A 12,296-nucleotide genomic window follows, 5' to 3' on the forward strand; every position below is an offset into this window, starting at 1 on the left:
ACATTCCCATTCGCATAAAAATGTTAATGTATTTGACTTGTAAAACAAAACACCTTTTTGTGTTTACAGACACTTCTTTGTCTGTAAACGTTTTAATTATACATACATTTCATTATACTGTAGTTTAATTTGACCACACATTATATCCTATAACAACTAATTCCGTGCCATATAATGTCACAAACTGTATGCTCAAACTATTTCACACAGGCCATGTTCACTTAAAAGGCTTACAGACATAAATGCATGCAATGGTGTCGATATATATACATATTCTTAAAATATCACATATTTGATCGAACGTTCCACATAAAGTACAAATGTTCACTTACAGTACAATCAATTTGAATATACATAACCTCTACAAAAATGTACAGACTGAAGCCTAATGGTCTAATGGACCCCTGCACTCAAAAAGGATATAAAAAAGAACAACGCAAGTATAGACACAGTAGACAGTATACTGTAAATGCTATCGCTGTCTTCACATCTACTTGGGATTGACGAGGCATTTCTGCAGGAAGTGACTCATGTGGGTGTAGACGTGCTTTAAGGCTGGTCCTCCAAGACCATGGTCCTTGTCAGCATACCACTGCAATGAGCCAAACATTTCATTAGATTACAGATGCACACATACCGTACAGTACTGTACCTCTCTACATTTAACCATGTTTCCCCTCGTTGATATTAACCAAAACATTTTTTGAAAAAAATAGCCAATCAACAAGCTCACAATGCGACGCATTCAATTTCAATTTCATTTTTTCCCCAAAAGTATTAGTCTATAATGACCCAAAATAGAGATGCCGTTGTTAAAGTGGTTATATTATCTCATCTCTTAATCACTATACCTGAAGTGACTTTTAAAAGGTAATCAACATTATACAGTACACTGTGGAGTATTATGCACAGTAGATTCATTGCTGGAAGAGTGCTGTTTTGTCCATTTCACTGTTTGTCCAATCAACACCTTCAAGGCCAATATTAGTGCATCTCCCTGAGCCAATATTTACCATTGCCTCAAAGTCCACTTGCTGCTCAACCAGAGCTTTGGAGATTTGTGCTGCTTGCTGGAAATGCACATTGTCTACAGGAAAGAAAGTGTTTTTAGATTACGTGGTTAGAACATGAAAGCTCATCCATTTGTCAAATGTTTCCAGGAACTCAAGAAGTGATTCATCCTGTAAAGGGAGGAGTCAACATACCATCAGCTGTTCCATGAACCAGCAGATAATCCACTGACTTGAAATGTTTTGCTCTGCTTGTCACCGTAGAGTTCTGTTGAATGAAAAATGACGAAGAAAAATATAGCTGTGTATTTGTAAAACAAACTTATTGTTTGTTATAAAAAAAAAGGGTACTTTGACAAGACTGAAATAAAGTTGTATGACATTTTACCATGTTATTTGTGATCAAGTACAGTGTTTCTCGCCGTTCTCTACCTTGTAAGCGTCGGCATTCTCTGTGGGCGTACCCATGTATCGTTCGGTATACACTGCGTCTGCAAAAGAAAATCCAGCTTGTCATTTTATCACAATGATAACAAAAACTAGTTCAACAGTTGGAAATAATGTTTTTGGAGAGATGTTGTTTGAGTAGTTAATTACTGAGCATAGGAGCATATAGTAGTGGTTCTCAAACTGTTTCATGTCAAGGACCCCCAGATGAATATGTATTTGGCTGTGGACCGCCATCTGAAAATATGTCGTACCAGGGACCCCCATGCAGGATTTATTTTAAAATGTTATGTTGTGAGCACAAGCTCACAGTGTGTCGCGGTGCGATGCATTGTGAGCTTGTAGATCGGCTATTTAAAAGAATCGTGAAGAAATGCTGGAGACCCCCTGGAACCCCCTCAAGGACCCGTGGGGGTCTCCGAACCACACTTTGAGAACCACTGGGTTATAGCGCTGATTTATAGATGGTGATAGTGTATGGCATGACTTCCCACCTACCGTAGTACTCCCACTTGGATACTGGAGCTACTGCTATCCCACACTTAAAAAGTCCAGTTCCTGCCCCCAAGGCCATGGACGCGACATAGCCACCATATGACTGGAAATCATACGATTCAATCAATTCATGCTTTAATCAACATCGTTAAACTAGTCGACAGCAGAGTATCGTCGCTGTCAGGCAGAGACCTTGTATCTCCATATTTCATCTTTTCAGATTTTTTTTTATAAATTAATACCCTATTTTATACTTATCATATGACAGTGTCGCACAAAAGTAGTGAAAATAGCCGATCTACAAGTTCACAACGTGTTGTGAGCTTGTAGATCTACTATTTTCACAATTTTGTAAACATTTTTTAAAAGGTTTTATATAATGACATGGCCAAAATAGGAACACCAACTTGAAATGTTGGTTAAGTCTGTCTGTGGATTTTATACATATTTAATGAGATAATAATTTTAGTCCGCACACTGGAATATAGCTCCTCGTTGTAAATATCTATTGGACAAACAAAGTTTCGATCGTCTTCTTCAGATCTTGAACGATCTAAAAGTTTCTCCAATTTTTTATTTTGAGCTCAAGTTCATCTTTATTTGTCCTGCAGACAAATAATGTGCATGCACTACGTGTCTTGGTTCTATAAAGTGCTTGTGACTAAATAATACTAAATTACATTGGATCAATTGGAACAATGATTATTTTTTATTTATTTTATTTTATTTTTCTATTTCCTGAAAAGTAATGGTTTTGGACATACTGTAAAAGGTTTCTGCCGACAGTGACAATATATATTAGCGCTAAGAAATACAGACTGCAATGGGACACAATATTCAACTTACCCAGCCCCATATAGCTATTCTGTTTTGGTCTATAAAACCCATATCGATGAATTTCCTAGTGGCAAAACAACACAGGAAAATAATGAATGAAAACTTTTTTACATCAACTGTGCTTGCATCCTCTCTGTATTGCACTTTGCATTCACAGGGATGGGAATCCCAACGTATAATCAATCATAGAAGGGTAAAAGCAGGGTTTAAATGTCTTATGACAAACAGGTGTTTGACATGGATGTTCAAATGCCTGTTACCTCACGGCTGTTATTTGATCTTCCACTTCGTACGTGCCAAGGCGCTGGTAGATAGAGTGCATGATCTTGTCACCTTGGTAACCGCTCCCTCTACCGTCAAAACTGGCAACAATGATGCCCTCTGTACTGGCGAGGTAGGAACCCCAATTCAGCCTATAACGATAGTCCACCCTCTGACTACATGGACCACCATACCTACACATGAAAGCAGTGCGTTATCCAGAATGCATGGCTATAAGTCCACTGAATTGAATTGTGACATGGTGTCGAGAGGCAGGCTAAAATTGTGTCTCTCAATTAAAGGTGCCTTGTTTACTTACACATCAATCAGGAGGGGGTACTTTTTGTTCTTTTTGAAATTCGGCGGCAACATCATCTGATACCAAAGGTCTGTTGGAATGCAGGTTAGGAATTGTTCAACAACAACCAGTTGGATATTTCCAGTAACTTCAAATTCAACTTGATTCAAACATTGAAAAATGGTTTGTCTCACCGAAACCTGCGATCCTTAAGGTGCCGCGTTGCATAGTCGGCAGATGGAACTGACTTAGAACACTTTCCAGCTCTTTGTTGTCTTCGAGAACTGTGAGCTCTGAAAAGATCAAGTAAAACACCTAAGAACCTAATGCTGCGTTTCCACATACCAGTCCCTGCACCGCACCACCTGCTTGTGCCGTCGTTTCCATATACAAGGACCCGGACCAAAGTGGGCTCAGTGGGGCCGAAGAGGGCCGAAAAGGGTGACAATTTTGGCCCCACTTCAGAGTGGTTTGAGGCAGGGCCAAACCAGTGATGTGTAATGCTGCTTGCTACTGATTGGCCGTGGTCATGATGTTTCTGTAAACTAAAGTGAGGACTGTATTGCATTTGTATATAAGGACAATGTTCCACTTGTCTACATTACATTGTTAGGCAAGAAGCAATGTTCTCTACCGATGTACCTACATTACAGTGTCAATGACCGGAGTCTGCTATACCTGTGGATTTGAGAGGGGGTACTATTGTGCTATGGAAACGAGAGATATTTTGGGTGCTGGGCCGTGCAAGACTGTGCGAGGTCATAAGGCGTGGTGTGGTGCGGTGCTGGTCGCTGCTATGTGGAAACGCAGCATGAGAACTGACTTTCACCTGATCCCTTTTGTGCAGTCTAAATACAGATATCCATTACATTCTTGTGCACTTAAGCAGATAGTTGTGAGCAATAGCAATCTCTCTTTGCAGAGCTTGCTTGAGTGATAAAGTCAGGGAGAGCCATTCACAGTTTTTAGTTGGTGTACAGGAAAATGGATGATTTATCAACAACTTATAGCAACAAACGATAGCAAAAGTGATTTCAACAAAGTGCATTGTTTGAAGTTAATGTTGCCACATTTTTGTTCAAGTCTACTGGAAACCAGTAGATGAAATCAGTGGATGGTAGAAGCTAGCAGTCCAGTTTAATCTGATATTTGAAAAAGCGATTAGATGTTTTCTAAATCATATAAGCTAAGCAACACAATACACAATAACAATCAATAAGCATAAAGCATACATTTTAATTGGGTGTGAGGGGCGTCAATGGTCCTGGCTATTGGACACTGGCCCAAAAAAAGGTTAGAGTAGATGATGTTTAATATGAAATGAAGGTTTCATTTGTGTACCTGCACCTGATCCTCTGTTGTCACGGAGGATAAAGAGGGGCGTTCCAGGTCCTATTGAGAACAGAAACCGAGAATACACAAACAGTTGAATTGATTCATGTCTCTATATGTGGCCTCAGCGGTGAGCAAAGAGCTTCGTTTGGACAGGGGAGTTATCACTCACACTTCTTGCCCACTAGGGCTGTCACGATTACACATTTGTGTTTCTGTCGTTGAAAATTAATGGAACACTATGAACAAAAATTACATTTCTGTTTGGCTTTTAGCTTTCGTAAACAAAAGTTGCACAGGGCAGATATGACAAAAAAACACACATTTAATTACTTTATACTTAAAAATAAACATTAATAGTGGAAATAGCCGGTCTATAAGCTCAAAACGTCGCGATGCGACGCGTATGTAATAATTGTGACAGGCCTAATGCCCACCACACAGCTCTCCTTGTACAGTGGCCATGGATGAGTTAGTGTTTATGAGGAGATCTTTACTGGAGGGGTAACTTACCATAGCAGTCCATTCGGTAGTAGGAGGCGTCATAGCTGAAGTAAGCTGTGTAGAACTGACACCTGTCTTCATGCTGGTCACAGGTAAGGCACTGGGGGGTCGAAGGGATGTTTCCAATCATAACCCTGATTTAAAAAAAAACAGCGTGTCTTGTCAGTGTTTCTCAACACAAGGAAAAAACATTACCCCTACATACTTTGACATCACATAGGTACGGTTTCCTTACTTGTAAAGGTGTCTCTTTCCTGGTGTTCCTTGGTACTCATTGCTTACATAATATCTGTGAAGAGGTCAAGTTGTCTTTAGAAGATATTATTCTGAGAGTGTGGCATGTAATCACTGCATCTATACTTACATGGAATCTTCCGTTAGTTTGGATATGTAGATGACTTCCCATTTGCCGGAGGTGATGGGCATCGCTGTGCCCTTTAAAAAAAATACCCTCTGTGTAATAAGTATACAAATAGCTGAAATTATGATACAAGCTACAGTATTTCTTGTTTGAGGCTGCTTGTAAATACTCACATCCTTCACATGATGAATGTGTTTGTAGCCATACGTATCACTCATAACCTTGTAGAAGCTGAGTTTATCCTCCGCAAAGAAAAGGGGCAGTGGAACGTACTAAAAACAACAAACATTTTAGAGATAACAGAGGAACAATCTTGTCTTTTAATAATGCCCATGCCTTATTGTAGAAGAACTTACATGGCCGACCCAGCCCGTCTTGCTTGTTTGCTCAAATTTCTGTAACAAATTAATTCACTTGTGTTGACACTCATTTCCATTCTAGTTCAATCCTTACCTACAGTATTGACAATATTTTGGTTTCTAAACACTTTCATCTCAGTTGATCTTATCTGAGGAACATCAGAGGTGACAACTACCTGCTTCTCTGTCCAGCTGTTGCCGTCAAAGTCATAAATCTGTACAAGCACATAATTCTGTTTCCTTGTGAGCCACTGCACAGCGAGGCGCTGGTCTGTCACCCAGGTCACTGAGCACAAAAAATGATCACTGAGGAGAAAAAACAACAAAACAGCAGAGAGCGACAGGTTTTGCACGTATCAGTGACTGTGATATTTTTTTTGTGTTCACTGGAGTATAATGTAAGTAGATGATGACAAAAATAAAACAATATACAGACCCAGCAGTAATTGACTTTGGTGCATACACCTGCGTGCGTTGTGACGGGTTTGTTGTATTCACGACCAAGAGTTTCACCGTAGGAATAGTTGATCCAGCCTAGATCACACACAGTAAACTTTATACACTATAATGAGTTGACTGGATTCTCAAGGGCTCTATACTAGGCCCACTCCACTGAGTGGACTGCTTCAATCTGATAATCAGGCTAGGATCTGTCTATAGTCTGGTGTGTTTCTCCGTTTCAACCTGTCATGAATCAGTGTATAGCCTGGTGTTTTACTCTGTTTCCACCTGTCGTGCATGAGTCTGTCGCCTGGTGTTACTCTGTGGCAGGTTTGTATACAAATTTTATATTATCATATTATTTTACCATCTGAAGAGCTCACAAATGTCACATAAACCCTTTGCTCTCCAAGCCCTTACTATCTTTGGTGATAATAGCCAATCTACAAGCTCACAGCGTGTTGCAACGCAATGTGTTGTGAGGTTGTAGATCTGCTATTCTTGCCGAATGTTAGCCCCAGAATAGGGATGCAAGGGCTCAAGTGGTTAAAAGATATCCTGTGAAGAACTAAAAGTACATTTCAGGGCATGAATTGTGGCACAGGTATTAATTAACCTTACTGTAGATGAGTGTTGTGACTAGATTCATGTTTGCATTTCATTTCATGTTCCTAATGACTCATATCTACAATATTCTATGGATGAGACTGACAGAAAATAAGTGAAACCCTTCACCTTTGGGTATGGAACAGCCTCGGTTGTAGGGTACTGCCCTGATCCATACACGGAGTACTCCACCGTGTGGACGTCTGTATCATTGAACTCTGCATAAGCCAAGAACCTCCCATTTGTTGACCACCATATTGCCTCAGATGATGCGAACACCTCCTCTGAAATTGGTGGAGGAAAGACATTTTCAGAACCAATCCTTGGAATGTTCCCCTCCGTACCATGAAAACAGTGTTGTTACTCACCCTCATATACCCAGTCAGGGACACCATTTTGAATTTGATTTTGTTTTCCATTGTGGGTCACTTGTATGGGTTCAGCAGTAACACTGGTTTTCAAATAAATGTTGAAATTCCAAATGTAAGCCTAGAAAAGATATTCCAGTTACAGACTGAATTTAGTTATTTTTCACAATTGTTACATATCAAAAATAAATTATCCACTTTGCTACCGTAGTATATATAACTACAGTATATACCAGATTATACGGGACGTTCTTTTGCATCTTGTGATGTGATCTTATCAATTGAATTGTAACCTATTTGAATGTATCCATACCTGTAATTGTTGCAATTGCTATTCACAGAGTATCAAAGTCCTACTGGGAATGGTTTGGTTGAATTGAAAGGCTAGATATGTCTAATTTGAAGAGATTATGAAGATTTTCACTCACAAATTTGCTTCCTGTTGATGACCATGAAAAGTACTGTACAACTTCTGGAATGTTCAGAGGAGTAACAAATGTTCTAGGATAAAAAATAAATTGGAAATGTGTCATGTCCATATCCATCATAGCATACAAACAAGATTATCAGTTTATTAGAGAGTGAATGTTTTAAAGTCCTACTTACGAACGTTCCAGATCATAGATGGTGTAAGATGCTGAGTACGAATGTCTCCATTTCTGTTAGATTGCCACCAAATATTGTAATTCATTATTTGAAGCTTGAGACATTACCTCTGAAGTAGTATGCAATAATTGTAAAACAAGCAGTTATTTTTTTTCCTTTATATTTCATCAGAATTAATATAACATAATACAGTATACAGTTGATCCAATATGAAAACTTTCACTGATGTAAAAATACTGGAATACGTTCAGTGGCTTTTTGGTCTCACCTTTGTGTAGTTGCTTTCAAAGCAGACATATTTATGATCAGCTGAAAGGATATAGTCTGTGGCGTCCACTTGCTCCTAATAAAAAATAAAAAAATAAAATAACAGTAGCATACAGCTGTTTACAAAAGCAGTTTAGTTATGGAAGGAAGACATGAAGCATAAGGTTAGTTCATGCAGGGCACAGGAGTCATACACGTCTCAGCTGTAATCGGCTGTCAGTCTGCTGATTGTTTACAATCAGCCTATCTTATAGCCAAAGTATGACAACCAAAAACATATATAATCAGCCTAGCTTTCCTACTCTCCATTCATACAGTAGCTCTGCTGGCCATTACTAAGCAGTCACGCTTTTCCACACTCTTATCAGAGCTCAAGGTTCTTCTCTTGCTGCTTGCTACACTTCTGCTGCTGCTTAATCTGTCTTCTCCACCCCAGCCTCCACCTTTTGATTAGAGTCTGGCTAGGCTTAAATATATTGTGATTTTATGTCTGCTGATTCAAGTAAATCTGTCAATGTATTGCTTAGACCTGCTCTTGTAAACCTATGGGGGGTTTTGCTTAGTGTTCCCTGATTTTGCTTAGCAAAAATGTAGGGAATATCCCAAGAGCGGAGCCATTAATGCCAAGTTTAACTGTATTCCATTTGTTGCAATGAATGGTTAAATCTACTTTGACTGAAATGATTATATATGAAAAATATCTTACAAATGTAGTGTTGCTCAAAAATAAGGACTCCTCCTTAGTTTCAACATTGTAGATGTTTAAGGATCCTTCATCCGTTTTATGCAGGTATTCATTATCTGTGGATACAAAGACCAATAGTCAAACCATCAAAGTTCAGGTGTTTGTCACCCAGGAGGGAGACAGCAGCTTAATATGGCCGGCAGTTTAATATGGCCTGACAGCCCTGTCACAGGCTGTCATGGTAACATGCTGTCATGTTACCGTGTTACTGTGTTACCATGACGGCCCTGTGACAGGGCAATCAGGCCCTGTCACATCAGGGCCCTCTCACAAAGCATTGTGTGACAGTATCATGGTCAGCATCATGTCAGAACTTGATGAAGCCCTACATGGGCGAAATATTCATTTTGGTTAAAATAAAAAAGACGTGAGAGCAGTGTATCGTGTGCTGGACATTCCTTTTATCTTCACAGCATCATGTCAGTGTGACATGATACTGACATGATACTGACCATGATACTGTCACAGGGGTCATCAACATGTCCGTACACGGACAAATGTGTCCGTGGCAAGACTTGTCCATGTCCGTGGCACATTTTGTATTTTGGTTATAATGTGTACATAATCTATCCTAAATATTCACAATGTTTTTTTTTAATATTTTTTTTGATTGATTTTGGTGACTCGTAAAGTGTCAGGATGACATGCTCATTAATACGTTGCAGGAGATTTGTTGTGTTGGTACCCGTACATGATTGCATCAGGTGAGGATGCAAGACAAGACAGACAGCTAGAAGTAATGTTTGCTAATAGCTGCCTTCATTCTTTCATTGTTCCACTGGCATACCTTACACATGGTCTGAGACTTTCTCATCAACATCGAATACTTGTTCACCTTAACAGAAACCACAACTCTTGAAACTAACAAATGAGTGGGGCAGTGTGAATTAACACAGGATTGACCCTGGCAGCATATCAATGGTACACATGTGTTATGTGTTTATTTGTATTTATTTTAAGCTACTACTATTTTTCAACCACATCTAATGAGACAAGACATCAGTTGAATGAGTTTGGGAACAGACCTACAGTAAATGAAGAAAGGGAACTTGGAAAGACACTTTCTGCCAAAGACAGAGAACTGAGACTAAGGAACTGAAATTTCAAATATTGCCCAAAACCATGCTAAAAATATCAAGTCAAGTGCAATCATCAGTATGTTAATCATAAACAATGTTTTTATTATTGTTTGATGTGCATTACACTTTTTCCTTAATTACACATATTAAACTATTGACTTATTCTCTTTGCATTATTTGAATTAGGGGTCTATAATAAGATGAAATGGCAGTGGCTAAATAGATCTCATGCCCACAATGAAACTGTTGGGGCAGAGAGGGGGCCCTTCTGTTCTAACCTTCTTGAATTAGCTCTCACGTCACAATTGTGTTTCGTTGTGAGCTTGTAGATCGCTTTTCTTTTTATTTTATTATTTTATTTTATTTTATTTATTTTATTAAAACAATTCATTATATATATATATATATAAATAATCTTGAAAATATTTGAATATTTTTTTTTTAACTATTTTGAAACAGAAATCTTGTATGGGGGTCCCTGGCACAAAATATTTCCAGATGGGGGTCTGTGGCCAAATAGGCTACATACTATAGGCTATTAATTTATGGGTGAAGAAGTTTGAGAACCACTAGACTTAGAATTGATTTGATTGAAAATGCTACCTGATATCCATCGCAAGTTGTAGGCTCTCCACCTAATGGTGTAGTTGAAATAATCTGTAAGGTTGAAAGACCTTTTGTCTCCACCGCCAGCTCCTGAAATATAAAGGTATGCAGCGTGTGTTATTTAACTTCATACCACCTTTCACAAGCAGTTAATAGTACACAGCATCTTTTTTTTCATTTTTAATTATTATTATTAAAAACAAAAAAAAAAATCCTTTCAAATTTAGAAAAAGTGCTAATAGACCATGATGAGATGTATGTCCCCCATATAATCGCATGGTGGCGCCACTTGAATAATCTACCTATTGAAGTTCATTGTGCAAATGCTTGTCATCGATTAAGATAATACAAATATAGGCAAATATGGTGATTAAGGGCCAATCTCTTTATCTCTACTTTCTAAAAGTAGGTTTGCTATAATTGTTAAAACATAGGCTATAGGTCTATAAAGACAATTTAGACAAAGTAAAAAGTTTGTTGTACACTCAACTCAGTCAACTGATTAATCAAACTCCATCCAAAATAACACAACAGTAGCCTATGATGTCCTATTAAAAGTGTGAATATTAACCACTTAAACCCCAACATCCTTATTGTGGGGATAGCTTTTGCTGAAAATAGCAGATCGACAAGCTCACAACAGGTTGCATTGTGAGCTTGTCCAGCTGCTATTTTCAACTAAAGCTTTCCCCACAATAACGGAAAACCGAAAACACACTAATATTGAGCCCTGGGGGACTCCGGTTACCCATATGGGTTTTAAGTGGTTAAAACGTCCACACTAATAACAATTAGTGTCCATTAACTTACTGTTGAGATGAACTGATATCGGGACAGCTATTAACGTGATGACGACAGCCACCCCGACCACCCCCCACAGCACCTTGCCACAGCCCTGGGAAAGGTGAGGGGACACATTATAGCCTATAATACAAGTCAATAAGAGAATAGATCGGACCAGCACAGACACAGTGGTAGGCTATAGACTAGGCTATAAATTAAAAATTTCCTTTCCAAGTTGCATAGGCGTTGCTAGGTAAGTTTTCTTTTCTTTTCTCCCATTAAAAATAACTTAACTGTGGTTTAAAAGTTAATTACATTATAACTTATAACCGTCCGAACACATTTCGGACGGTTAGTTTGATTACTGTACCATATTTCTTATGAAGTGACCGACATTCAACGTCGACTGGATGTGATCATGTGAAGGTCTCAGTCTTTTTAAATCCTTTAGGCTCGCTGACGCGTAGAGTTGAAGTTGAAATCTTGAGAAAAAAACAATTTACATACTACGTATATACTTTAAATAAATTATTCTAATGATCAAACTGAACTCCGACGAAAGTTGAACCAGACTTCTTCTCACGAGTCACGACATGATTGCAAGTCTAGATGCTTTCGTAAAGGAACCTAAATTCTTCATACCAGTCAGAGATGCCTCCTCGGTGTCAGTCAGCCCAAAGCACAACTTTCCAGGGAGCTGAACTTGCTAGGATTTTAGGAAGTGGCTTTCTTTCCCCACTGGCAACCTACTGTACAGTCAACATAATGTGCAGAGGAATTCCACTGCATTTTACAGTGGTGGTAAAATATTTAGCTGTTAAATATTTTAAAGTAATGTAATTTGGCATATTTTCAGTGTGAGACTTTATTTATTAATTAATTATTTTTTCT

General features: G+C 38.6%; 1 protein-coding gene across 2 annotated transcripts; it reads right to left on the bottom strand.

Annotated features, from left to right (window-relative positions):
* Nucleotides 1-9: 9 nt before the first annotated feature.
* On the bottom strand, nucleotides 10-12,086 carry fap (fibroblast activation protein, alpha). 2 transcript variants are annotated; one of them, XM_080457187.1, is made up of 26 exons: nucleotides 11,776-12,085; nucleotides 11,433-11,517; nucleotides 10,620-10,712; nucleotides 8,899-8,993; nucleotides 8,194-8,268; nucleotides 7,926-7,978; nucleotides 7,748-7,820; nucleotides 7,320-7,440; nucleotides 7,081-7,235; nucleotides 6,341-6,438; nucleotides 6,081-6,210; nucleotides 5,902-5,940; nucleotides 5,719-5,817; nucleotides 5,549-5,619; nucleotides 5,420-5,473; nucleotides 5,194-5,318; nucleotides 4,690-4,740; nucleotides 3,543-3,641; nucleotides 3,370-3,439; nucleotides 3,050-3,244; nucleotides 2,799-2,853; nucleotides 1,956-2,055; nucleotides 1,443-1,501; nucleotides 1,206-1,278; nucleotides 1,014-1,087; nucleotides 10-592 (listed from the first exon to the last, which is right to left on the bottom strand). In XM_080457187.1, exons 1-26 carry the CDS (start codon nucleotides 11,776-11,778, stop codon nucleotides 491-493), a joined length of 2,247 nt encoding a protein of 748 aa, XP_080313313.1. In that variant the 5' UTR covers nucleotides 11,779-12,085; the 3' UTR covers nucleotides 10-490. The 2 variants fall into 2 exon arrangements, 1 of the variants encoding a protein (XP_080313313.1); XR_013934972.1 differs by lacking the exon at nucleotides 10-592 and having other exon boundaries at nucleotides 1,025-1,087; nucleotides 1,399-1,501; nucleotides 11,776-12,086.
* Between the last annotated feature and the right edge of the window lie 210 nt (nucleotides 12,087-12,296).

The sequence above is a fragment of the Gymnoscopelus braueri genome (genome assembly GCF_963280865.1).
Source record: "Gymnoscopelus braueri genome assembly, chromosome: 18".
Taxonomy (NCBI): domain Eukaryota; kingdom Metazoa; phylum Chordata; class Actinopteri; order Myctophiformes; family Myctophidae; genus Gymnoscopelus; species Gymnoscopelus braueri.

Excerpts from the sequence above, each read along its gene's own strand:
- fap (XM_080457187.1), bottom strand. Across the intron at positions 3,440-3,542 it reads CTTAAGGATCGCAGGTTTCG|ACCTTTGGTATCAGATGATG; the intron begins GTGAGACAAACC and ends GCATTCCAACAG. Across the intron at positions 3,245-3,369 it reads TACCCCCTCCTGATTGATGT|GTATGGTGGTCCATGTAGTC; the intron begins GTAAGTAAACAA and ends TTTCATGTGTAG.